Source organism: Meleagris gallopavo, chromosome 4 (genome assembly GCF_000146605.3).
Source record: "Meleagris gallopavo isolate NT-WF06-2002-E0010 breed Aviagen turkey brand Nicholas breeding stock chromosome 4, Turkey_5.1, whole genome shotgun sequence".
Lineage (NCBI taxonomy): Eukaryota > Metazoa > Chordata > Aves > Galliformes > Phasianidae > Meleagris > Meleagris gallopavo.
Window position 1 is genome coordinate 19,972,736 of NC_015014.2, and position 27,893 is coordinate 20,000,628.

Here is a 27,893-nt window from a genome sequence, read left to right on the forward strand (position 1 = left end):
TTGACATGCTGCTTTTCACAGGTCACTGATCTTGATGATGAGGTTGGGTCCCCAGCTGAAGAGTTCAAAGCCTTTGCAGCTGATTCTGGCATGAACAGGAGCCAGTCAGAATACTGCAATGTTGGCACCAAGACATACCTAACAAATCATCCTGCCAAGAAGTTTGTGTTTGACTTCATGCGTGTGCTGATAATTGACAATTTGTGTCTCACGCCAGCCAGCAAACAGACTCCACTGGTGGATCTTCTGCTGGAGGTAAAGTTAATTTTGACTTACTGTAACGGTTTTTTCCCCTTCAGTGTTTCTCTTCACCTTTGTCTGGCATTTAGTAGGATCTTGGAAATTGTCGTTAAATAAGAGATGCAGGAAAAGAATATTATTGTCTCAAAAATTGTTTAACACCTTGGAAAACCTAAGAAAGCAAGAATTAGAGAATTTTTTTCAGCCTCTCTTTTCAAATGCCTTCTGGGTTTTATTTCCTTACCATAGCATTTACATATGTTAGAGACACCCTTAAATGCCTGAGCAAAAAATCCTCATGCTATTTATGGAATCTTTTCTTGCTATGTTCACTTCTCCCCTATTACCAATTTTGTTTGTGGGCTCCTTAGCTTTAATTTGGCCAGTCACATGGCTCTGTTAGCTTCCACACATGTAACTGAGCACACACTGTGTCAAGGTTTTGTTCCTATTTTGTGCTCTCCTTAGACATCATTTTGGCATCTGAGCCAGTAACTCCTTTTATCGGTGATGCAGGAATTGGCTTGCAGCAGTAGATACTTAGCAGTGCAGTCTGAGCTGCATAGCTTTTCTTTAATTCTGTTCTTACAGAGTATGATTAATTTGTTATACATCCATTAGCCTGTGATGACTGTATTGTTATTGCTCGAGATACAGAATCCTTACAAATCCCTCAAGAAATATTAAGTACTATGTTTTATTCATATTAGATAAAAGGGAAAAAACAGTGGCAGGACATCTGGTGCCATATGCAATAAAAATTCAGAGTAACTGTGTTATTTTCTTGCAAAATTCTCTGTTCAGGTTTGTGACAGCTGTGCAAAGCAGCCTTCTGTTAATGGTTAGGCAGGCAATGAGGAGTTTAACTGCTCTGATGTATCCATGCCATCTTCACACAGTGTATTTTGAAACATTTAGTTCACATTGATTCACATTCTCCCCCAGCCCCTAACTACTTGTTACCCTCATCCTGTGCTGCTGTGTCCCTGATTGCTTCAGCAGTTGCTGGAATTTTGGATTGTGCTTACATGATCCCCTAACACATTTCCTGAGATAGCTGAACATCTCTTTGCTGTTAGAAAGCAAAAAATAAATTGTCAAGTGGCGCAGCTTTACATAAATATCAGGAAGAGTATTTGAGGTCGTGTCAATCCGTTCTGATTACTTTGCTGCTGTTTTAATCTGTTACAACTTGTCAGTGTTTGTTACTAGTCCCTCACAAAGAGAGAGTGCAGGATATGTGCACACTGCTAAGCTTCTACAGTGCAAAATGAGGCAAGCTCAATTAAATAGCCCTAAAAAACACTGGAATTCTGAGTGAAACATTTAATAGATATGATGATATGTTCTGGAGCACCATGAGATGATGGTATTTTTTCCTTTGAGTCATAGAATCATAGAATGGCCTGGGTTGAAAAGGACCATAATGATCATCTAGTTTCAATCCCCCTGCTATGTGCAGGGTCACCAGTCACTAGACCAGGCTGCCCAGAGCCGCATCCAGCCTGGCCTTGAATGCCTTCATGGCATCCACAACCTCCTTGGGCTACCTGTTCCAGTGTGTCACCGCCCTTTGTGTGAAAAACTTCCTCCTAATATCTAACCTAAGCCTCTCCTGTCTCAGTTTAAAACCATTCCCCTTTGTCCTATCACTACCCACCCTAGTAAGCAGCCGTTCCCCCTCCTGTTTATATGCTCCCTTCAAGTACTGGAAGGCCACAATGAGGTCTCCCAGGAGCCTTCCCTTCTCCAAGCTAAACAAACCCAGTTCCCTCAACCTTTCCTCACAGGAGAGGTGTTCCATCCCTCTGATCATCTTAGTGGCCCTCCTTTGGACCCGCTCTATGAAGTGCAAAGGAAATAAAGATTTGGTGCATCCATCTATTCTGTGACTATATCAAGGCTGATGTTGTGGTACGCAAAAGCCCACATAGAAGTGATGGTGAATTTAGATGTTTGATCTGTCTTTGTGTTCAGAATGGAGTCATTATGTGAACTGAGGAGATCTCAGCTGAGCCATATGTTTGGTTACAAATTGGTGCATGTTTTAGGAGTGTGTTCTTTTCCATTTCCTATTATGGGAGAAATAGAAGATGCATTGGCATATTGGCAGAAGATGCATTTAATGGATTTAAATTGGAGTACTACTCACTCCATAAAATTGCATATAGCTGTTGTGTATTTGATGTCCATTCCTAAGCTTTTAGATAAAGCTTGTGAGATAGGGAAAGCAAAAATTCACCTAGAACACTCCTTCTCCCTTTTGCTTCCCTCAGAGATACTCATTATGTTTTCATTGCATTTCTTGAATCAGGCTTCCCCTGAAAGATCAACACGAACGCAGCAGAAGGAGTTTCAGACCTATGTTTTGGATAGTGTGATGGACCACTTACTTGCAGCCGATGTTTTATTGGGTAATATAACTATGTTTAATTCTCAAGCTGTGTCACTTAAGGGAAAGTTCATGATTTAAAAAAATATATTTTTCTTTATTAATGCTCTCATCTGTTACAAATTGAATGCCTTCATCTCCCTTATAGAATCGTAGAAAATCCTGAGTTCCATATTCTTCTCCTGCCCTTTTCTTTCCTTTGATGTATAAATGGTATTGCTGAACTTTTACGTTCCCTCTTGGTCTTGATTGTGCATGAGCTGTAAAACTGAAGTTATACAAAGAAGCTATGGAGGATGAATCTTTTGGGTATGTAAGCCAGACAAATTTCAGTCCTGTCAAAATGATATAAAGCTAGTCCTTGCTTATCCCAGCATCATCTATCTTGTTCTTCTTGCCTTGGCAGATATTCTGGGACTTTTATTAGTTTATTATGGGTGGGACTTTTAAAAGCTATCTTTTTTTCTTTTTCTCCTATTATAGCAGCACCCCCAGAAATTTCGCTGGGGATTGAATCATTTCCAAAAAAAATGCAAAGGAAGAGTTTGCAAAGCTTGTAACATGTATGTCTGTAGGATGGACTGTCCTAGCAGAGCATGTGTATAGATAATCATATCTGTAAGAATATCACTGGCAAGGCGTGCAGCTGGATTTCAAGGACTTGCCAGGAGCCGCTGATCTGTTCTGCCTTAATCCTAGATGTCATGGGACAGCACACTTTTCCGATTAGATAAGCTTGTAAAGCCTCTCCCTTTCTTTTGCTACAGCAAGTTTTTCTTTATTTGATATACTGCACTCAGATAATTCCAGAATTATTTACATGACGTTCTGAGTCAGGTTTTCCAAAGAGTCCTCTGCCCTTCTAGGCACTTTATGTAAACCAGGAGCAAAACTTTGATTTCCCGAGATGTTGGCCATAACTCTGAAGAAAGAACTTCTTCCACATCAGATGCAATCAGTTGCTGTGTTTGCAGATGGGGCAACAAATTAATAAATGTAAGGGAATTGCCAGCAAAATTGGCACTTGCTCGATGGGTTTTCGGAGCATTTGTTCTGTGTTTTTCACTGTATCTGGGCAGACATATGCAACTGATTCCCATCAACTCCCAGCTTTCTTTAGCAAAGTGCAGTGAGGGAGCACTGATGCCAGCTGGTATCACTTATTATCTCATGTTTTTTTAAGTTACTTTTATTTCTAAAAAGGCAAATAATTTTTAAAAAGCTATAGATATTTCTGCACACATGCAGATCAAATGAAAGGGAGCAACATGCATTAATGTGATGCCTCAGAATCGCAGGAGTATCATTTCTTCTGGACTCTGGGATATATGTATGCCTTTGGGTATATTCGTTTGTCTCTGAATTAGATTATTTATGAGAAACCGTGTCAGGAGACTGTGGACGTGTGTCCTGCTGAGATCACTGAATCACCTTAGGCTGTAGCAATCTTTTACAAGGAATTTCTGTTTCTGTCCTAGAGAGAGAACCTACAGAAGCATTTGTTTTTGAAACCTGTATTCTCTGAAAGATTTTTTTTTAGTAAGTGTGGTGGTCTTGATGTTTAAATAAAGTAAACAACTTGGCAGAAGAATTCACATCTTGTTAGTTGTTCAGGTATAGTTTCAGTTATGTATTTTTTGTGCCAATGTGGTATGTGAGATTAATTTATTTGCTGGAATATATTAGGTAGCTCAGGGTCATTGCACCATTTGTTCTGTGGAATTGGAATGCACTGGAGTAGAGTTTTATGGCATCGTTTTGTGAAAGCGATGATCCAAGTGATGATTCTCAAATTGGAGATTGAGTGTACCCACATATGAAGTTGTCCTGGTTTTATTGGTATTCCATATCATGACTTTATCCAGCATCTGTTGCTGGTGATAGAATCAACTGAACTGCAACAACAGACTATCTTGAATAGAGTCTTGGGTGGTGTTTTAGTCTACTATCAGACATTAATACAGAAAGGAAACTTAAGGAGTGGAATGTTACTGGTTAACATACCTCTCCCACCTTTAAGAATGGACCACCAGCAATATCTATAGTGATTTTTGTATTTCACCCTGTGTGTTTGTTTGTTGTTGTTGTTGTTTTTGGCACCATCTGGTCTGTTCCACTAAGCATGCTGGATTGTAATTCCATATCAGTTCTTTTCATTTTAGATAACTGTGGTAGGATAGGGAAGTGTAATGCTGGATGCCGGATTTTCTAGGATTGTTGTGGGAGTTTAGTGTATGCCCTGCCCCTCTTATTTTGGCCATATCACTGTTGATTTCAAACAATCACTTGCGTGTTCAATGTAGGTAAACCACTAACTTCTAGCTTTTGTTTGACTTTTCCGAGTCTCTGCTTCTCTTTTACAGAAGTCCAGAAAGCACAAACACAAGCTAATGTCGATGTATGTATTCACATTTATTCTTTTTTAATGAAGAAAGCTTTATTGTGCTGTTGCCTAGGTGAAGATGCATCTCTGCCCATAACAAGTGGAGGAAGCTACCAAGTCCTGGTGAACAACGTGTTTTATTTTACACAGCGTGTGGTAGATAAGCTTTGGCAGGGCATGTTCAACAAAGAATCCAAACTTCTTGTGGAATTCATAATCCAGCTAATTGCACAGGTAACAGTATTCTCTTATTAGCTCACTTGAAAAGCCATTTTCGCAATTGAAATGAAAATCCACAGAGTGACAATTCTGAGCAGCCTGCATACTATTTGGATGAGGCCTGCTACAGGGTAATTGTGCAGCCTGGATAGCTAAGACTCAAAGAAGTTTTTAATTGTTTACATGCTACTGGACTGTCTCCGGTCAGCACAGACGTGTGTTTTTTTTCTTTCATTTTTCACTGAGCTTTTCTAGTGCATCTTGTTAGTGTGCAGTACTTTATTATGGAGCAATTGAGTTAAAACTACTTTCAGATGAAATTGTGTTGTTGAAATTCTTGGAAAGCTTCCTAAATTACCTTGGGAAATATTTTGAAAGTCTCCTCCTGTTCTTTTCTTGGAAACTGTTGATTACTTCTGCTTTTGGAAATCAGAGGAAATAACAGTAGTCTGATATGTGTAGGTGTTGAAATCTTAAATATATTATCATGTATTGACATCATTTTGGCTCTTGAGATCACTGGAACTGATGCTGCTGATATTGGAGCAGCAGCATGAATCAACATGTGGGAAGATTATCTACCTGTGAATTGATTTAAGAGCTGCCATCTGATGATGTGTTTTTTGTTTTATTTCTTACTTTACCATCAGTCAAAAAGAAGATCTCAGGGACTATCGCTGGATGCTATTTATCACTGCCTGAACAGAACTATCTTGTATCAGTTCTCAAGAGCACACAAAACTGTTCCTCAGCAAGTGGCTCTCCTTGATTCTCTGAGGGTCCTCACTGTGAACAGAAACTTAATTTTGGGACCTGGAAATCATGATCAAGAGTTCATCAGCTGTCTAGCTCACTGCTTGATTAATCTGCATGTGGGAAGGTGAGCATCTCAGATAGAAATTTATTTGCCTTGTGAACAAGTAAGCAAAATGTTGATGACAAATTGTAACCTTAAAGTCAGTGAAATGCAAGGAAAATGAAGTGATTCATATAAATGAAATGATATTTGAAGAGCTCAGATTTAAGAAATAGTCTTACTTTTTCTTACAGAGGTATTTTAAAATAATAGATATCTAACTGTTTTGTTATCATGCTTTGACAATATTATGTGTTTTCAAGGTAGAAAGAAATGCTGGTGCTAAGTATTTGTCAGAGGGATCTATCACTAGATTTGCTGTCTGTAGAGTCATTTAGTATGTACTTTTTGTTTTACTAATTCGGATGTTTGAATAAGTCTACTCAGGTGGATGTGACATAAGTTGTCTTTACTCCAAATGCCTGACTAGCATTTCCATTTTTCTTTCCAAAAAGTTGTGGGACTTGAGTTTTATCCAAAGTCATTTGGGAAGTATCATCAGCATACACTCTAATGTTATCCATTGATGGCCTTGGCCACACTGTGTTTCTTCAATACTTACTGCTTCCTTTAGTAACATCGCTGCTCATATCCTCTTTCAAAAACATTCTGTTCTCCTTGTGACTGTATATCCTCAGAACTCAGGTGGACTCAATGTGTTCCTGTAGCAGCACACATCTTTGTGCTTCAATCATTGGGAATCAAAGGTTTTAGTTTGTATTTGTTTCTGGTTGTTAATTCATTGTGTATTTGTAGCAATGTTGATGGGTTTGGATTGGAAGCAGAAGCCAGGATGACAACTTGGCACATTATGATCCCTTCAGATATAGAACCAGACGGAGTCTACAATCAAGATGTCAGTGAAGGTAATCTCAAGCGATCAAGCCACGGATGTCTGCTAATGCTGCTTCTTTATTGTTATCAGTAGTCTTTTACTCCCATTATTCTTTGGACAGGAGTGTGTGTATGTGTAAGAACAACAACGAAAAACCTTGAAAACACTCTGAACACCAAGACAGACATAATCAGGATGAGAACTGTTTGGTAAAAATAGCAAGTGGTCCTCATTTTTTGCTGGATGTGTACTAGAATTAGAGATACCACTTTATATGCACTGAATTGAATGCAGTGTAAATGGCTCATTTCAAGTATGCACCGTGCTTCTCTATCAGCTGAATTTTACAAGAGCATAGTTAAGACGTAACTGATATAAGGTGTAAAATATTAGGATCATTCTCTCATGGGGGAATTTATGAACCGTCTGTGAAGAAAAAGGATTGTGGTTTTGATCTTTTTATATGTTAATATTTATGCATGTGTGTATTAATACAGACAGAAAAAAAAGTAATTTGTATATATATGAAACTTTGTGTGAATAAATGTGTAATCTGTTAACTACTTTTTAATCTTATTTTGTTAATGTATGCATGAGCGTGGGAGAGAAATCACAAATAATTGGAGCTGATGTTTCAGATTCACAGAAGAAAAATGTCAAAATCGATCTCTAGATACTATCTAACAGTATATGAATGACAAAGAAGTCTAGTTAAAGGCATTTCAGAAATCAAGAAAGAAGGGAAAAACCTGAGTGAAATTGCTTAGTTTATTCAATCTGTATTCAAGCTGTAAAAATACCAGTTCAGTAAGCACTGTAGAGAACTTGCTGTTTGTGGTCTTGTACTGCTGCAGGTCGCCAGCTTCTTTTAAAAGCTATAAACAGAGTGTGGACGGAGCTGATTCATAGTAAAAAACAGGTTTTAGAAGAAGTTTTTAAAGTGACACTGCCTGTCAATGACCGTGGCCAAGTGGATATAACTGTTGCAAGACCTTTAATTGAGGAAGCAAGTTTAAAGTGTTGGCAAAATCATTTGGGTAAGTGCAGCTGAACATCTGTTCTGAGTGGTAGCTTTCTCCAAAGTGAACCACATGCACTGGATGATTTGACATGGGCCTACCTTTTTTATGTTGGTAAATACTTACTATTATTAAAGTTTAATATCTCTGATTCAGAAACAGCACTGCATATAGGAAAAGCTTATACAAGTTCCTTACATGGGACCTTTATTCAATGCTTTTGCAGATCCTAATGGCTGCTTGTGTTTCTGTGCAAGCATATACCAATGAGTGCCTTATAAATTGCAATGGTGGTGGGCTGGTTCACTTATTTACCTTACCGTGAACACTGCTTGTGATGACCTGTAGGACCTTCCTCAGAATTGGATTTCTACAGATACTGTCTCCCTTCCTTGGAATATCCATTTTGTCTTTAATGAATGTAATTCAGCAAAACTGAAACTAGTTGGTGTTTGGAGGGGAGTGTAGGTAACAACTTACAACTCCATAGACATTGATTTTGATAATTGATGAAAGGAGTCACAGATCTGTTAATCAAGTTAATCCGTTAATCCTTTTGAAGTGCAAAAAATACCAGGATTTCTCTTAGAAGTCTCTCCTTTTAAAAAACAGCGGTAATGCTACAACAACAACAATAGCAACAACAAATCAACTTCTGCCTTTAAAAATAACAAAACGACACACAGACAAGCACACGAAGTTTTTGAGAGCAATGGAGATTGTTACTCTATTTAGTGAAATACCACTGACAACAACGAAAAAAACCCAACACATAAAATCCTTATTTTTCAGCCCACGAGAAGAAGTGCATCAGCAGAGGGGAGGCCTTGGTTCCGAGCACACAGTCCAAGCTGTCACGAGTCAGCAGTGGGTTCGGCCTCTCTAAACTAACAGGTTCTAGGAGAAACCGGAAGGAGAGTGGACTCAACAAACACAATCTCTCTACACAGGTAATTTTGCTTTGTAAAATGCGTTCTCAAATCCAGCATTATATGTTTGGAGTATATGGTAAATACTGCAATATAAAGTGTCTCTTAGGGTGTAAGGTGATATCTTGTGCTTGGCTTTCCCGTTGCTGAATACTGAGAATGTCTTTTCTTGCTTTTGTGTGGCCTAATCCAGCAGGTGTATCTGCCTACCTGGAACAGTATGTTAAGAGTTTAAGCTTTCTGCTCAACTGCTCTGGTTAATTGGGTCTTAAATTCAGTTTATCACAGCATTTTGTAATGTGTATCAAGGTAGTTGCTTGTCTAGAAAGTGAAGACTAGTGGAGAAAACTGTACTCTCAGTAGGACACAACCTGATGGAGCATTGCGAAGAGTTCGTATAAAGTCTTTAGGACATAGAAAACAAAGGAAAGAGGTTCCGAAAGTTTTGGAGGGTTGAGTTCTCATTGTAATAAGCACATGAAATAGTGAGGAGACATCAAATCATTGGAGGCAGATGTGTTTCTGCCATAAGGAAATGTGTAACATCTATTGACTTCATCAGGAGTTGTGCCCTGTGTAAATGGAAAAGAAACTCGCCAGTTCACTTACTCATCTGGGAGTTATACACTGGCTTTGATTTAATAAAGAATGCTCAGCGTTCTCAGTCCTTTTCCTGGTAAACAGGCACACACATTAAAGTGAAAATGAAGAAATCCCCAAGCTCAGCAGGGAACATCTGTTACCAGACATGCCATTACAGGAAGCAAAGTGTGAAAGCAGGTGTTTTTCCATACAGTATGACAGATGCTGTTAGGGTTTCCATCAAATTTGGTCAGCATCTACAAAATATTACTAGAAAATGAAGAATAGTAGTTTAATATTTCTCAGATAGTGCCTCTTTTAGCTATTTGGGAATGTTCTGTACCATCAGTCACATACTTTGAATTCTTAGCTAATGGTTGCCCACTTCCCTTAAATTGTATCCCTGTGCATGAGTTTGTTGCTGTAAAAACAAAGAAAACCATGGAAACACTCACAGAAAGCAAAACCATAAAACAGTCTTGAAAATACATTGCATGCAGTAGTTTAAAATTAGTCCAGATCATTTTTTCAGCAGATAGTTTTTGTGAGCAAGTAATGGTTATTCATTTATAGCTTTTTCCATAACTTGCTTCTATGAACTCTGAATCTGTCCATCTCCTTATCTTTCTACTAGGAAATTTCCCAATGGATGTTTACTCACATTGCAGTGGTTCGAGACCTCGTTGATATGCAGTATAAAGAATATCAGGAGGTATGGTTGAGAGAATTACTTGAAACTGTGTTTTTGACACGTTAGGTTGTACAGCTCCTCTTTCTCAGTATGTGGCTTATGAAGTATTAGAAGGTTGATGGTGACACACTTCAATGTATAGATACAGTTATTTTAAGGATGCTTTCTTAATGCAGTCAAATAAATGAGGAAAATTAATTTTGGTTTTGTTGCAGCAGTGCTACCTAAGTTAAATCTTAAAGGTTTTGTACACTGTTTTAGAAAGCCATCATGTTTCTATCTCATTTCTGTTTTCAAAATACTACTTAAGATTCTTGGAAAAAGAAGATAGAGAAAAACTTTGTATGCAAACATAACTTTCATAGTAGCATAAAAACAGTTCTGTGATACCTTTTTCTATTCATGTGGTAATAGATCATGGCTATTCTGTGCCTCCTAGAAACAAATCACTGTACCCTGGATTTTATTCCAAGCGTCCCCAAAGTCCTTTGGTTCAATGTAGCTTATTCTGCAGGAATAAGTTATTGAAAGCAAAATTCCACCAGATAAGCTTTGCTTCATTTAATTTCTCTGTTCTGTTTAAGTGTTGCAGGAAAACCATCCAAAATTCCTAAAATCCCTTTTCAAAATCAATGTATTAATGTTGAATGTGCTCGTATTTGCTATTTACAAATACATTCAGTTACAGATTAAAATCAAAAGCAGTTTGTTTATCCTCTTTTTCCTCTTCTGCTTAGAGGATTACAGTATGAACCTTGATTCTACAGTAGCTGAGACTGGAAATCTCATTAGAGTGTATTACTCTAATGAGTATTTCTTTAATGCTCTTAGAAATTTCAGTTACAAGACTTTTTGTAGTATAAGGAAAACATCTGCTCATATCAGATACAGGCTTAAAGACATAGCTTTTAATGCTTTATATAAACATGTTTGTATCCAGCGTCAGCAGAACGCATTAAAATATGTGACAGAAGAATGGTCTCAAATTGAATATGAGTTACTACGAGAGCGAGGTCTGTGGGGTCCTCCCATTGGTTCCCATCTTGACAAGTGGATGTTGGAGATGACTGAGGGGCCCTGCCGAATGAGGAAGAAGATGGTGCGAAATGACATGTTTTACACTCAGTATCCCTACATGCCTGAAGCTGAGCAGGAAACAAACTTGCTGGTAAGTAATTCAAGATTTGTTGAGAGAAATTTTATGCCCTGCTGTAAAATATATATATATTTTTTTAAGTGGCTCTTAAGATGCATATTTTACTCTATTGGTTTATCAGCATATCTGTAAGTCCTAAATGATTGGTAAGATCTGGTGGTTCTTCACAGTATGTTTAGGGAGTGGACTAGACCTCTCACATCTCAAAATGGAATGAAATTGAGACCTCTGCCTGTTCCAAAATATGATGTGGTGTGCTCATGCTGGTGAGCAGCAGAGGCATCTTCACTAGCAAAAAGAAGCCATGAAATGCCGTACTTACGCATGGGAGATTTCTGTTTCAATTCTTGGCCTAGTGCTAAAGAACACTTAAACATATCCGAAGAAATAATGGAAAAACCAAGCAGGCCTATGGGCATTGGTTTGGGTGTGCTTTCACTGAAAATCTGTGACCATGAACATGGACCACTTAGACAGAAATGCACGTAACCTTTGAAAGCTTGGCAATTAGTTCCCGTTTGCTTTTAAAGAATGGAGCACACAGGTTATTTTTTTCTCTAATCAAGAATAAATGTTAAGTTTACTTAAGATGTGTGAACAAAAAACACTGTATAGCCAACTTTACACTATTAGGTGTATTTGTCTATTTCCAGTCTGACTCAGACTAGCTCTAGTGATGGTTAAGTTCACACACAATGGAGAACATCATGCCTTCTTCTCAAAAGTGTTCTTTTTCTGATGCATATACTTAATGCCCTGTTTTCAGTCTGACCTCTCAAGTAGACTTCCTGAGACAGCTGATGATACCGTTCCTCAAAAGGTAAAGAAACAAATACACTGACTGAAAGAATGTCAAATAAATACAACTTCTCTTGTTTCTCCTGCATGTTGGGCAATCTTAACAAGGCTTCTACATTTGGCTTTCAACTTGCTCTTTCAGTATGTATTTCCAGGCCTAAAGATGTTGTTTTCAGTATTCACATTAGAGGACCTCACTGTGCTCTCCTCAGCCTTCACCTAAATACAACTTTCTGTAGCTCTTCCCTTCTTTGCTGCGCACTAACAGGCTGTGTTGGGCTGTGCTGTCACTGTTCTCACTGTGTACAGAGTTGTGGCTTGGGGTCTGAACTAATGGTCTATAGAAAATGTTTAGTAATGGGCAATAGGATTGGTGGGAAGCACCTGCTAGGAAAATGAATGTTTATTTTGAAGAGGGTCTGCTGAGCAGGTTTTTCTTTCCCCTTTTTGATCGTAGGCTGAAAGATCTATTTTTGTTAGCACCGCAGTCAATTTTCTTTCCAAGTCTTAATTTTTATTAATGATGTTAACGCTTTGTTTCAAAATATGAATTCTAGCTTAAAAGTAACAGAATTGTTTAAAACTGGCTGCTCTGCAGGCGTTTTCATGTTACATACTTGTCTATTAAGTGACATTCACAGCCTTGCCCATCACTAAGTATAGTGCGCAATATGTACTCACTCCCTTTGAAATACATTTAACAGTAAAATAACACAAATAAATGAAAGCTATTATTATGTAGAATATGAAATACAAATTGTTGCTGTTTCCCTTTCCTTATGTTAATAGGGCTAGTTTGGATTTTTCATTCTAGGGTACACATCAGTTGTTACCACTGAAGTGTTAAAGGAGCAAAGGCTTAGTTGAGCATAAGTCTGCAAATTAAATTGCAGTACCTTACATCTTCTAGTTTTGAGGCAGCCAGTTTGACCTGAAGTAATGAATCTCCATGTTGCCAATCACTTAGTCATTCCAAGCATGTACTTGTAATAGACCTGATTTATTTTTAAGGGTCTTTTAGTTTCCCACTGCATAATTGTCCAGATAAACAACAACAGAAAAAGAAAATCACATTTTATGTATTTCCAGATACTACTGCAGAAGTGAACAAGTTAAAATTGTAATTGAAATGGCAATTGATATTCTGCAATAGCACACAATTTAAAGCACTGGACTGTACTTACAGTAGTATTTTTTAATTATCCCAATATCATATCAGAAATAATGGGAAATTGTGCTACGAAGTTAAAACTTTTATCTGTGAAGAGCTGAATGTGTTCGCAGACTGGGCATTCTAGAGGTGTTGGGTTAAACAGTTCTTGTAGAAGAAAACTTTCAACTGAAGTATATAAAATCAATGGGTTTTCTTCCATCCAGGTGCAACAGTTTGTTTTAATTTGAGGGAAGTTCTTGGCTATGTAATAGCTCTTATCCCAGCTTGCCTCTGCAGTGATGTTTCTGACAGTGTCCTCATTTAGATGCTACTTTGATTTCTAGTATTACCTCTGTAATTAAATGAAGAATTTAAGAATTAACATGCTAAACAAAAGACCAACGCCATGCCACCGCCATAATGAAGTGCAATGTAATCCATTGTGGTTACTGATCATTCTTGATGAATTCTAAGTGGATCCTTTTATCCCAGTTTCATGAGGACCTTCAAAATATGTTTTAATGAAAGAAAAACTGAAGTAGTTAATTTTTGAGCCTTAAATTCAAGTTCTCATCTCTTTCAGTCAATGTCAGCTTCACTTATTTTCATCTTTCGTTGAGTTTATTCAGACCACTGTCTAGTTTTGCAGCTGGCTGTCTAATGAATGAGCTGCATGTGCTGCAGGGAGCGCTGAGAGGGTAGAAAATATCCATTTGATCTATCAGGCTTCAGCAAAAGTATCCCACCTGTCTTTTGTGACATCTGTTGTTTGTTACCTGATAACCAAGTTCAGTACTTCCTGTGCTGTAGGTTTAGCAGCAGGCTTTTCCACAAACCCATTGTTAATTCAGTGGCTGAATAGCTCTCCTTAAATTTGATTGGATTCAGGGTGGAGTCCCTGTTCTCATATGTTTTGGTGTACCACTGCACATGCACAGAGCATATTGTAGGCATGCTCCATGCTGCTCACCATGTCCCTGAAATGTGTGAGAAGACTTGACTGACCAAGTGATTGTGTGCAATTATTTCTAAGAAACCTGCTCGCTACCGAAGGGCTATAAGTTATGACAGTAAGGAGTACTACATGCGCCTGGCATCTGGAAACCCTGCCATCTTCCAGGACACCATAGAGGAAAACACAGTGGGTGAAACCACTCAGCAGGAGCCAGAACATGGGGAGGACACAATTGCGAGAGTCAAAGGTTAGATCACTTCTTCTGTCCTGTTCCAGTTTCTGTAAATTTGTGTGCCTTTATATATTCCATTACATTTGCACTGAGATAAACATGTTGGGCTCTGTTTTCTGCCTTAGCATTGGATCAGCAATTTTAAACTTGAAGAGGTTTTTCGCAGTGATCTTTCAATTCTCATTTTTTTTTTAATTTTATCTTCATTCTTCTTTTCTAGGCCTAGTGAAGCCTCCTCTGAAACGGTCCCGCTCTGCTCCTGATGGAGGAGATGATGAGAACCAGGAACAGTCACAAGATCAAATTGTTGAGGGCAGTTCGATTGATGAAGAAGAGAAGACTGACAATACAACTTTGCTTCGACTTCTTGAAGAAGGAGAGAAGGTATTGTGTACTGCAAACGGTGTTTACTGTATTGGAATTTCTGCATTGCATGTAGAGAGCAGAAATAAACATCCTTAAATGCCTTTCCTGATCTGCAGCTGCATCTGCTTAATATTCCATCAGGTGCTTCTTATAATATCTTTGATAAGAAATGTGTGCTTCAATTCAAACACTGTACTGGAAACTTTTTTTAACCTCCTACCTGCTAAGGAAAACCAAACCTGTCCTAGAACTGAGTCATAGAATCATCAAGGTTTGAGAAGATCTCCAACATCATCCAGTCCAACCTCCACCGACACCTCCCCTCTTAACCATGTCCTTCAGTACAACATCCAAACATTTCTTGAACACCTCCCTGGGCAGCTCATTCCAGCACCTGACTACCCTTTGAGAGAGAAATTTTTCCTAACATCCAACCTGAATCTCCCCTGTTGCAACTTGAGGCCATTCTCTCTAGTCCTATTGCTAGCTATGTGGGAGAAGAGACCCACCTCACCACAGCCTCTTCTCAAGTAGTAGTAGAGAGCTATAATGTCTTGACTGAGTTTCCTCTTCTCTGGATGAAACAGTCCCTGTTCCCTCAGCCGCTCCTCATAAGACTTGTAAGCGGAGGACAGCTGTAGGACCTGGTTGGCATAACGAGCCGAAAGAGGAAATGCGTGTTGAAAATATAAATACTTTACAAACTGATCAATTGTTCTTATCATTAGAATGAAAATTCTGGACAGTGAATATTTTATCCCTAAGAACAGCATTGAAAGGCTGCTCTGGTTATTTCGTCTTGTCTGAAGTATGTCAGTAAATTTGTGATCAGTCAAGTTGGTTACAGCTTGTAGAATATGCCCAAGAAGCCATATGTGTATGAGTAAGTTAGTAAACTTACCAATCTATATCATACAGAGGAAACTTCCTTTAAACTACCTTCTCAGTTGCTTATTGCCAAGGTCATGTTTTTCTCAATAAATAGGAAAAAAAGCAAAATTTTTACTGCATCTACGCATAATAAAGCAGTGTCTGGGATTGCTTCTAACAGAGCAATGGTCTGAGTCTCAGCTCGTTGACCTACTTTTGCTAAGTGCCTCTTTCATTTCAGATTCAGCACATGTACCGCTGTGCTCGTGTTCAGGGCCTTGACACTAGTGAAGGGCTACTCCTCTTTGGCAAAGAGCACTTCTATGTAATTGATGGATTCACCATGACGGCCACCAGAGAAATACGCGACATTGAGACATTGCCTCCAAAGTGAGTGAATGAATAAAGAGTTACATCAGTCTTTAGTAGGCAAACAGCAGATATTTATTGAAATTTGTTCAGGGGTCAACTACAAAATAATGTCGAAATTGCTGACAATCTCAGGAGCAGTTGCCTCCTGTGTTCACAAAATACTAAGCATGGTGTGGTTTATTGTGAAACAAGTTCTTCCTATGTCTGCACTCTCATATGAATGAAAAGAATGATTCTTACAATGCATCACTTTTAATCACTTTCCTATTTATGCTCGTTTGCAGGATGCATGAGCCAATCATACCAAGGGGGGCAAGGCAAGGTCCAAGTCAGCTGAAAAGAACATGCAGCATTTTTGCATATGAAGATATTAAGGAAGTACATAAAAGGAGATACCTTTTGCAGGTAACTTGGCTGCAGATTATTTGGCAAGTGAAAGCTATTCATTGTGATGAAATACAAGTCTAAATATTTGATCTTGAACTTTTTGGTCTACTGTGACTTAGTTAAATGGGTGAATTAGTGGATTTTAGTGTTCTGAAAATAGACCAGCTGGCCACACTAGGCAGAGTGCGCATTGCAATAATTTTGTGTCGTGTGTAGCTCAACATAGCCAAACTGGTTTATTTCTGACCTTTGAAGGTGACAAGTGGATGTGTTAGTGGTGACCTGTTTGTCTTGTTTGTTTTCAGCCAATTGCAATTGAAGTTTTCTCAGGAGATGGACGAAACTATCTTCTCGCTTTCCAAAAAGGGGTCAGAAATAAAGTTTATCAGAGGTATTGTAAAGTAACTTAAGTTAGGATATTTAATGTGATTATTTGCAAGTATCTGTCTTGAGTCATATTTGAGCCTGCAATGATTGGGTGACAAGATTGCAAGCAGTTGGTGTGAGGCAGTTCTTAACTCTGTAGCAAATATAGCATGGCACCAAAGAGCCACTAGGAAGCGCTAATGCTTGTATGCTGAACTTACTGCATGTGGTCTGTGTGAGAGCTGTGACAGCGAGTGTGGACATAGGGAGAGAAGGGATGTTCTGGTTTTGTTAAAGATGTTACACAGCTGCTCAGAACAAAATAATTGTACCAGACGTGTTCATTTCTAAGAAGAGATGCCTACATCAGGCACACTAATGGTAATCTCCTTCTACCTGTCGGTGCAGGTTTTTGGCTGTGGTGCCATCTCTAACTGACAGTTCAGAGTCGGTGTCTGGACAGAGGCCAAACACCAGCGTAGAACAAGGGTAAGGTTTGCTGTTCCTTATAAGCCCTTTATCTCCTTGGTTTCAAATCAGTGATGCTTACCTTAAGGTCCAGATGTACTGGGGAGTTCCTGTATAAACCTCTGTTTATAACTGGGTAATGCCAAATAAATACTAATTTTATGCTCCAACTTCTTTAAATGTTCTTGCATCATTGACACTTTTGGTATGTATTCCTACAAATAAATACATATTTTACATAAATTTATATTTACGTATAAATACACAGATTAAAGTTATTGGTACATTTCGAAAGAATTGAAGTTCCAAAACTATTTGGCTTCTCTGGGTTGTTAGATATTTTCCTCAGTAGCAGCCTGTCAGGTATGTTTGAATGTGCACTGAATTGTATGCATAAAGTGCATTGTTTTAAGTCTGTGCTCAAAAATAAAATGTGCACTGCTAAAGCAAAAAAGAATGAAATCCATTTTGCCTGATTGTAAAAATTTGGAAGTTTTAGTCTCGGCATTTTGAATTGTCTTATGAAGATGCAACTCAGATTCTATTGATAAGTCAGAAAATGTACTTTCTTCTTCTAACTAGGTCTGGCTTGCTTAGCACTTTAGTGGGAGAAAAATCTGTTACTCAAAGATGGGAAGTAAGTGCAATCATTTTTTTTTTTTAATTGCACGTTTTATAGTGATATATACTTAGTACACTGAGTTACATCCTATGAACAAGTACTGCTTTAGAAAAAAGTATCTCAGTACTGTAACTGGTTATATTTCATGCTCAAATTATATTTAATTTTGGGTGTATTTCATCGTGAAATACTAAATGATTCTATCTTTAAAAGTATAAATAGAATTTGGACATTGTAATACTGAAGTAAGTTTCCTGTGTTTGGAGAGAGCTAATGCAAGCTCCTGAGAAGTTTGACAGCCCAGTTGATTGTTGTGAAGTGGGGTTTTTACAGCTTTGTTATGTCTTCCTTCAGAGAGGAGAAATCAGTAATTTCCAGTACCTGATGCACTTAAACACCCTGGCGGGCCGATCCTACAATGATCTCATGCAGTACCCTGTCTTTCCCTGGGTCCTCGCAGACTATGATTCAGAGGTAAATAAAATGTCCTATCAGTTTAATAGTAATTTGATTGAGAGGTAAATAAAACATACTATCAGCCTAATAGTAACTTTTTTATGTGTTTGAGTTGTGAGTATTACAGTTGGCTTGCACTACCTCCGTAAAACCAAGGCGCATCTTTATTGCCTTTTTTTTATTTTCATCTGTTTTGTAATGTCCAGCCCGTACGGTCAGTGGGTAGGATAGTAGAGGTGCTTGGCAGTCTCCTGCAGGAAGGCCCTTGCCCATCCTGATTTTATGGGTGCTAATGGACAGGTGAAGGCCCACATGTTCACTTTTACTAAGGCAGTTGCATCTCCTTTCTGTAGCAGCATGCAAGAGTGCAGCAGTAAGTTTTTGCATTAGCTTTCTGAAGTATATCTTGAAGGATGTTGTGTCCACAGGGAAAGCATGTGTTTTTAAAATTGAATTGATGTTTGTTTTATTTTTAAAGGAGTTGGATCTTACAAATCCCAAGACATTCAGAAACCTGGCGAAGCCCATGGGAGCTCAAACAGAAGACAGGCTGGCCCAGTACAAGAAACGATACAAAGACTGGGAAGATCCCAATGGTAAGAAGTAGTACATGCTGCAGGATGAGGAGACAGGCACGAGCCTGCCACATTTCAGGAGGATATTGTGAATTTTAATTGCATGACTCAAGACTTCTGGATATGCAGAGCCCTACTGTGGGTCTTCTAGGACCTATGAACAAATATTAAATTAGAAGCAAAGGAGTATTGTTATACTGTTGATTTTTAAATCTTACTAGCATGTGTTTATATATAAAAATAAAGACAAAACAGTTGTTTTTCAAAACAGTTAAACGATGTCTAAAGGCTAGAAATGGGCAAGTACAGAAGAAACACACATCCAGTTGTCTCTTTAACTAGTACAGTTTGAGCGCTGCTGAAAAGGTGGTAAGTTGTACAGAGGAATGTGAATACCTCTGCAGTAGCAGCAGTTGAGCTTTTTCATTTCTGAGTTTGATGTATGATTTCCTGCTCAGGAAGTCCACTTCCTTGCTACTATCCAAAAGAAATAGAGGCACTAGGAAATTCTTAAGTTTGTAATGCTTCAATCACAGATTAAATACAAGGCAGCACTAGTTAGTACTGTCACTAGTAATTGCTTCACCTAACTGCTTTATTTTTTCTATGTGCGTGATGTTTAATTTTCTGCAGGTGAAACTCCAGCTTATCATTATGGGACCCACTATTCATCTGCCATGATAGTGGCTTCCTATCTTGTCCGGATGGAGCCTTTTACGCAGATTTTCTTACGACTACAGGTAAAAAAATATAAGACCTCACTTCCTATATTGTTTTCCTGCTATGCATTAGAGGTCTACATGAAAAAATGAGATTTATCTCTTTTTTTTTTTTTTTCATAAAACATGTTAGAAAAAAAAATTCAGTTGAGTGATTGCAGGTTGGATTGGTCCAAAAATCTTTGAGGTTACTTAAAAGGGGTTGCAATGGAATTCACATTTCTTCATGAGGTTAGAATGTTTGGAGTAAATGTATGAACAACATAACACAAGGCAAAAACCAAGGATGATTTTGCTGTGAAAAAAAAATTACATTTTTAATCAAGTTCTGTTAGTCTGCTATTGAAAGAGTTGTATGCCAGTTCCTTAATATCTTCTCACAAAATTAAGTTTTTTTTTTAAACCAATACTTCTATCCCAAGAGTTTGTTTCTGAGTGTTAAAATAAACCAAAATTTGCAGAGCCTGGATTTTTTGGATTGAGAGGGAGCTGGGATCATAACAGTGGTCCTACACGGAAGTCATCAAGCAAAGAAAAATTTATTTTCTTTGGGATGATGTTTCTCCAGACTGAAATTTGAAGTAGGATTGTGTGTGTTTCTTAACATTATGAAGATATCTCTATCTTGATACCTTCTGTATGTGTGTTCTGGTTCTCCTCTCAGCCATGGTACTCTAATGGGCTGATCTGATGGTTCTCCTTTTGTCCTGCAGGGCGGTCACTTTGACCTGGCAGATCGAATGTTTCACAGTGTGCGAGAGGCCTGGTACTCAGCATCAAAGCACAACATGGCAGACGTGAAAGAGCTCATCCCAGAATTTTTCTACCTCCCTGAATTTTTGCTCAATTCCAACAATTTTGATCTCGGTAAGCAAAGCAGCTGGTAGCATTGCTACCACTGTGAATGCGTTGCAGGCAGTCTGACATGAGAAAAGCTCATCAAGTGGGAAGAATATGATGCACCTGACTACATGAGGAAAGGATAGATGGCTCCATGTTTGTATACTACTTTTAAAAGTTTGAGTGATACAGAGCTCATTGATTCATCAGTAAGAATATAGCAGAAGTTACTATTTACTTTCGTAATGCCTTCTTTCAGTTTTATCTACTTCATTTTCTCAAACAGCAAGTGTTCATTTTAGAAGTTAATGAATAGTTTGTTCTGACAACTGCTAAGAAAGAAGTTTAACTACTCAAAGTTTTCAGCTTAAGATGGGGTGGTTTTGTTTGCTGGTCGATTTGGTGATTTTTTTAATTTTTTATTTATTTTTAGTTAAACCACTTTGAAACACTCAGATCATCACATTTTACCTGCAGTTCTCTGTTTTCCATTTTTCTATATGCAGCATATTAGTTCATTATGTTACATATCATCTTCGTTAGTGTTTTCAGACTTTGCAAAATCTGTTTGACAGTTTTCACTTTTAGGACTTCTTTAACTGTTTCTAAAAGTTTTGTTGAAATGTGGCTCTTAGTTTTTACAACAATAATTATTTAGGAGCCTAATTTCACATATATTTGCCATAGGAGTTAAGTATTCTTTGGAATGTGTGTCATACATAACTGAGGCATTAAGCTCTTCTCAGTTCTGTGCTGTGAGTCTAATAGCCATAAGCAAGATTGAGTGGTACATTTAAGCAGCTTCAGATCTGTTGTTCAGCATGTATTGTTAGAGATTGGAAGTGCAACCTTAAAAAAGCGATAACGAATGGGGAAAAAAGACCTGCAGAACATCTTCCAAGTGTATTTCATGTAAGAGGGTATGGCCATGACTGTAACAGTATTGGTCTTGTTTGTTCAATATCTGATAAGTTTAGATTGTGATCACCAGACAAAAGAAACTTTTCAACCAATATTTAGAACAACAGTAGGAATTGGTTTTTGTTCTGAACTGCTAAGGTGGGATACTTCAATTTGTGTTATTTCATACTTATCCTGCTCCCATTCTATTTCCTTGCTCCCAAATAGAGAGGAAAGCATTCAAAGCCTAATGAGATTTTGTAAGAAATGTAGGATACTGCTTGTACTGCTTGTACACTTCTGTAAACTTGGAAGCTTGCTGGTGTTCCTCTGAGCTGGTAAGAAGTGCAGATCGTCTCTCAGCAACAGCTGGCAACACGGGAATATAACTGGGAAGTCTTAACAAATAGGTTGAATAGGTTTTCAGTAGTCTAAACATGCCAGCATTAAATGTTCAGAATGAGAAGTGAGCTCTCTGGAACCCAGATGACTGTGTGTGGCCAGACTGTACCCAGGGCACAACTGAGTCCTTCGGTGTGAAGCTTTTGGCACACAGCTGTTAGTTCAGCGGTGTCAGTACATGAATATTTAGCTGTACTGTCGTGTAGTTATTCTCGTGTGTAAAACAACATTTCAGTTGTTTGACACAAACTGTTTCTATTTCAAGGAAAACAAATCCGCAGTCAAAAGCTGTTTCATCAAGGCTTGTCAGTGCAATTTGCTGATAAACCATCTAGTACTAGGATTTATTTTCCTTCAAAATACACCCAGCTGACATGTCTGCTGCTATATACATGCTAAGCAAAAAATTTTTCCTCTCTAAAATTCAAGCTGTTGCATTTACTCGTTTTCACATCATGAATAACACAGAGGTCAAGAAAAGATGAGAAACGTGCCTTGGTGCAATGATGGCTTTAGCTGCCAGCTCCACAGCTGCTTGAGTATCTGCTGTTTCAGGGCAAGCTGTATTAACAGAAACAGTATTGTCATCTTCAAAAACCCCAGTAAGGAATGTTTGAGTGATTCCTATTTTTCTACTCTTGCAAAATACCGTATATGAACAACTACGTAGGAAATCTTTAGGTTTTATTGCCTGACCTTTAAAGATAAGGCAGTATTTAAACAAAGTCTAAAGATGTTTCCTTATAAAACAAAGATGTTAGATTTTGTTGTTGTTGACTTTAAAAACCATTGCTGTTGCTATGTAGCTTTAATGCGTATCCCCAATTTTTTTAATTTGTTTTATAGGTTGCAAACAAAATGGCACTAAACTTGGAGATGTAATACTTCCTCCGTGGGCAAAAGGAGACCCTCGTGAATTTATCAGAGTTCACCGGGAGGTAATCTGAGTTTTAATGGCAGTAGAAAACTTCAGTTGTGCCTTTATGCTGCAAATTAAACATGACTTGATTCATGCAGTCACAGCTGCTATCTGGTCCATGAGTTCTGAGCTAATGGCTATTTGTCACAAATAACTGCAGACTTGGCATTTCCTTCTCTTCCTTTTTGATGAGAGAGTAAATTGAGGCAGGAGTTTAAATGAAAAAGCTTTATCAAAACATACTGAGAATATATGAGTGTATTCTGCTTTTTTCTTTATGGCATGTGTAGTAGACTCAACTAGTGACTGACGTGGCTAATTTCAGTGCATGTCCTTTGTATTTCAGGCTCTGGAATGTGACTTTGTGAGTGCACATCTGCATGAGTGGATTGACTTGATCTTTGGCTATAAACAGCAAGGTCCTGCTGCAGTAGAAGCTGTAAATGTCTTTCACCATCTCTTCTATGAGGGGCAAGTGGATATATATAACATCAATGATCCATTAAAAGAGACAGCTACTATAGGATTCATTAACAACTTTGGACAGATACCAAAGCAGGTACACCATCTTCAGAATCTCTATTTGTGAAATTGCACATGGGCTGAAATGTATTGAAACAGAAGAGGAAAGTGTTTGAGGAGTTAAACTTCTTGAGAATGTTTGTTCGTATTCTTCCAGTGATGTGCAATGATCTGTTTCTCAACGAAGAAAGAACTTAGGCTTTGCTAACAAGAGGGGAAATGTCTTTTTTCTGTTTTGCACTCATAAATTAAAGATTAAAAAATTTATGACATCATTGTTCAACTTAGAAAAAAAAATACTGAAAAAATAAGTATATTGCTGCTAAAAATGTAACACGTGACGTGACAGAGGGCAACAGTGAAAGTGCCATTTTCGTGTGATAAATTAATTTCTATAGTTACTCTTAAAAAAAATAAAAAATAAAAAATGATGTGCCTCTCTCACATCGTTAGACCAGCCGTGGGGTGGTGTGATGTGGTGCAGGGAGGGCTGAGGCAAACAGTCCTGCTGTTGCCCTTCACTACCCATTGCCTTGGTGTGAGCAGTAGAAACATTTGTGCATCCTTACAGCCCAACTATGTCAGGTTTATGTATGTTTCCTGTACCTTGAATATGCTGAGAGGTTTAAAAAAAACACACACAATAACTTTCAGCCTTGAAATTGCAGATCTTCTTTTAGTACTCTTACAACTTTATTGTCAAAGAAGGTGAAATTTTACAAAATATGTGTAAAGATTTATATTCATAAGTTAGGTACTGTAAATACGTAACACTTGCCATCAAAATGTTTATAATGAATTTACCATCTGATAAACTTTTGTGTGAGGCAGCAAAAAATGGTTTGCTTATATATCACAGTTGGATTCTGTATTCTTTGCTGAAGTCTTACCAAAATGTTTGCTGTAATCTATTAGTGGATGCCCAACAGTGAATCCATGAATGCAGAGAACAGTTAAGTAGTGCTTGCTAACCGCTGATCTCTAGAATTTTTAGAATATGAGTGAAGCACTGTTGATCTTTAGCTTGTGCTCCTGTAAACCTGTAATTTCTTGATGACTTTCAGCTCTTCAAAAAACCACACCCTCCAAAGCGTGTTAGAAGCCGACTGAATGGGGAAGCTGCAGGAACCTCTGTGCCCCCAGGTTCCACGGGTGACAAGATTTTTTTCCATCATTTGGACAACCTGCGGCCATCTCTCACACCAGTGAAAGGTAAAACCACAGTATTTGGAGCATTTTTTCCAATTTTTCAATGCAAAAAATGCTGAGAATGTTGGCAGGAAGGGATACTGGTAGCTGTGCTGTGGCCGAAGGAGTAGGTTCTGACATTGTTTATCTCTGACATTGGAGTGAATAAAAGTTAACTGTCAGCAAAGTAGGTAAATGCTATATGGTATTTTCTTTCTTAATTGATTAAATGAATTGGAGAGAAGGATGTACCATTCCACGGAATGTGGCAGGGCTATACTCAAGGATAGGAAACAAATAAGTGTTCTTCAGAATTTGCAGAACTTAATTTAAAACAGCAAATAGATCACTGGTTAAGAATGCAACCTGTGGAAATGTTTGACCAAGACATTGGCATTGATACCAAAAAATTACTTTTAATAGTGTTGAAAATGGCACAATCACTTTTAATGCCCAGAAGCATCAAAGGGATTACATCTGTGCCTTGTTTGGCTTGAAAGACATCTCCTGCAGCATTGTAGGTGGGACCAGAGCAATTGTTTAAGCAATGCAAATATTTGTTTTTTGTGGAGCATCTGATATTTAATAGGATTGGACAGCATCAGTCTTTTTTCTTCAGTAAAAGATAACTATCTTCTTTTTTAGAACTCAAGGAGCCTGTGGGACAGATTGTGTGTACCGATAAAGGCATTCTGGCTGTTGAACAGAATAAGGTTCTCATCCCTCCTACATGGAATAAAACTTTTGCCTGGGGCTATGCAGACCTCAGCTGTAGACTGGGTACCTACGAGTCGGACAAGGTTTGTCTTCTGAAATTCATTTCAGTGCTGAATGTACCAAAAGAAATCACTATTTAATAGTGAAAGGAATCTAAAGGTGAAAACTTAGTTTGCATATGAATTGATAAAATTTTTTGTGCTGTGTGTTTTCTTTCTCCCAATCCAATTTTCTTCATCAGAACATGAGCAGAATAATATAAGCCAATTCATAATAACTTTTAACAAGACTGCAAAGAAAAAAAAACCCAGATCAATTAAATCATGTAATTAAATTTCAATTCTTGTGTTCCCTCAGGAGGCATCTTATGGCAGAGCCTGGAATTATTTACATTTGAGAAAAACATGTCAGCAAAATCTTGGTTATTTAATGGTTCAGTTTGCAGGATGGCACTTGAGCTTTTGTATTTTTCACACCTAACTCTAATACTGCAAGTAATCCTTCTCTGTTTTCTTTATTTCCAGGCAGTAATTGTTTATGAATGTTTGTCAGAGTGGGGTCAGATACTGTGTGCCATTTGTCCCAGTCCCAAGCTGGTTATCACTGGGGGAACAAGCACAGCGGTGTGTGTGTGGGAAATGGGCATCTCCAAAGAAAAAGCTAAAGCCCTCACATTGAAACAGGTAAAATACAACAAAGATGTCAATTAGGGAAATGATATTCCAAAATCAAAGGAAGTTTGTAAGCTTTGAAACTGTGAGTTGAGTAGACTTGGAAATCTGAATAGTCCCAGTAGAGACCTACACTGAAAATAGGTAAAATGTATCATAAAAATTTCATCATTTTGAGGATTGTTGACCATGTGGAGCTTGTTGTAAAGATGGGAAATAAAATAGCAATGTTTTATAAAGTAAATTTTAATATTTTTAATTAAAAAAAAAATCTAAAAAAGTAGGCAGATGTGTTTTCTATGGAGTAAGCTATGTTACTGTAGAGATCTCTGTAAAATACCCCCATCTGAAGACTGACAGGGAGGGCAGCGAAAGAGGCTGTCGCTACTGTTCATTTTTCTACTTTTTCTACTTCTTTATTTTCTTGTAGAGTTATTTAAATTGTGTTTCTGGGCAAACTTTGCTTTTTTGGGCAAGAACATGTTGTTTGTGGAGTGCAATAATACTCCTTCAGGCTACCTTTACATTGTTTTTGTTTTGTGAATTCAAAACATCAGTCTTGAACGCAATGAGGAAAGGACCTGTGTTCTTAAGTCAGTTGCAGATAAGTGCAGAGGAAGTCTTATGTGTGTATTTCAAACAAAAAGCCAAGAAACAAGATGAAAACAAAAAAAGACAAACCACACCAACAAAACACCACCAACCCACCACAAACAAACAAAACGTCTTGTTCTAAGTAGCCAGATTGTGTCACTTTTCCTGTTAGTATCTTAACAATAGGACTTTGTTTTTTTGTTCAGTGGAAAACTTCAACTAAAACTTAGATGAACAAATTTAGAGAATTAGTAATTAACTTTTCAGCACTGGTCTCCAACATTGATTGTCTGAAGCTGTATTTCAGAAGTGTTTTGCTAACAGTTACTGCAAGATAAGACACTGTATCCTGAATTTCAGGGTGACATATTTAAGTTGCTCTGCTTTTGTCAATGAGGACAAAGTAAGTGCAAGGCCAGTTGCTGTAGCTTATCTGATGACTTTGTAACTTGGTAAATAGGAGAAATCCAGCTATATTCCACACTTCTATTCAATTGTTACTTCAGGCCTAAAATGTAGGGGTCTTCTCAAAGCACATGTTTGTAATTTTATCCTCCTTGCTGTGAACTTTGTCGTCTTAGTTGTAATTTTTCTTTTCTTTGTCTTTTCTCAAACACCAACAGGTTTTTAAGTAGGAGCCAGTTCTTATTTACAAAGAATTTTTGTTTTCAGAAAATGACTCCTATCAATTTCAGTTGTGGAAGCAGTCACCAACTAAATACTTTTAGTCCAGCTGGGCCTTCTGATAAAGCGTTTGAGTTCACGTTGACTGAATCTCTTTAGGTTTAATACAACAACTTCTGTGTTCTCTTTTGATTGTAGCATGTTCCTTCTTTCTTCCGTTTTGCAGGCGTTACTGGGTCATACTGACACTGTCACATGCTTAACAGCATCACTGGCTTATCACATCATCGTGAGTGGCTCACGGGATCGCACCTGCATCATCTGGGATTTGAATAAGCTCTCCTTTCTTACACAGCTTCGAGGTCACAGGGCTCCAGTTTCAGCACTCTGTATAAATGAATTAACGGTAAGAAACAAACATCCATATGCAGTGGGAGTGTTAGCAAGAGCAAATTAGGCTCTTCCATTGGTTTGGGGAAGCTTGCGTAATTTACATTAAAACTTATTACCTGGTATTGGGAATAAATTGTAATGAGAAGAAGAGGATAGTAAGAGGCACTGTTTGTTAGCTGTTCATCCAGTTGTAGTGTTGCTGGTGTTTTAAACCACAGCTACTACTTCTCCTCTGCACTAGATGAAAGGACTGTTTCTTGCCCTTTTCCCAATTAGGAAGGAATCATGAATTTTAATGAAGCACGTGTCAGTGAAAAAGATGGGAGGTTTGAGCTGAGTCATAAAACAGGCAAGAGAAGGTACTTAAAATATGCTGTAGATTGGTGAAAAATAAAGGAATTGATCTACTTAGTAAATGCTATAAATTCAGCAGACAGGTTGTTACTAAGTCTGTTTTTCTGTGTACAGTCTTAAAAAAAAAA

General features: G+C 37.9%; 1 protein-coding gene across 1 annotated transcript; it reads left to right on the forward strand.

The window, feature by feature from the left end:
* Positions 1 to 27,893, forward strand: LOC100545985 (WD repeat and FYVE domain-containing protein 3). Its single transcript, XM_019614610.2, has 27 exons — positions 1 to 255; positions 2,555 to 2,654; positions 5,089 to 5,249; positions 5,885 to 6,114; positions 6,847 to 6,956; positions 7,780 to 7,962; positions 8,737 to 8,894; positions 10,090 to 10,167; positions 11,087 to 11,314; positions 12,069 to 12,122; positions 14,287 to 14,455; positions 14,661 to 14,824; positions 15,918 to 16,066; positions 16,333 to 16,453; positions 16,741 to 16,826; positions 17,210 to 17,290; positions 17,852 to 17,906; positions 18,246 to 18,365; positions 18,826 to 18,943; positions 19,556 to 19,662; positions 20,355 to 20,508; positions 22,630 to 22,721; positions 23,049 to 23,261; positions 24,289 to 24,436; positions 25,058 to 25,212; positions 25,654 to 25,812; positions 27,245 to 27,893. Exons 1-27 carry the CDS (start codon positions 91 to 93, stop codon positions 27,473 to 27,475), a joined length of 3,789 nt encoding a protein of 1,262 aa, XP_019470155.1. The 5' UTR covers positions 1 to 90; the 3' UTR covers positions 27,476 to 27,893.

Bases quoted from the DNA above. Each gene is read 5' to 3' on its own strand.
- LOC100545985 (XM_019614610.2), top strand. From the start codon at position 91: ATGAACAGGAGCCAGTCAGAATACTGCAATGTTGGCACCAAGACATAC. The intron at 7,963-8,736 runs GTAAGTGCAGCT...CTTATTTTTCAG, and splicing joins GTGTTGGCAAAATCATTTGG to CCCACGAGAAGAAGTGCATC. The intron at 24,437-25,057 runs GTAAAACCACAG...CTTCTTTTTTAG, and splicing joins ATCTCTCACACCAGTGAAAG to AACTCAAGGAGCCTGTGGGA.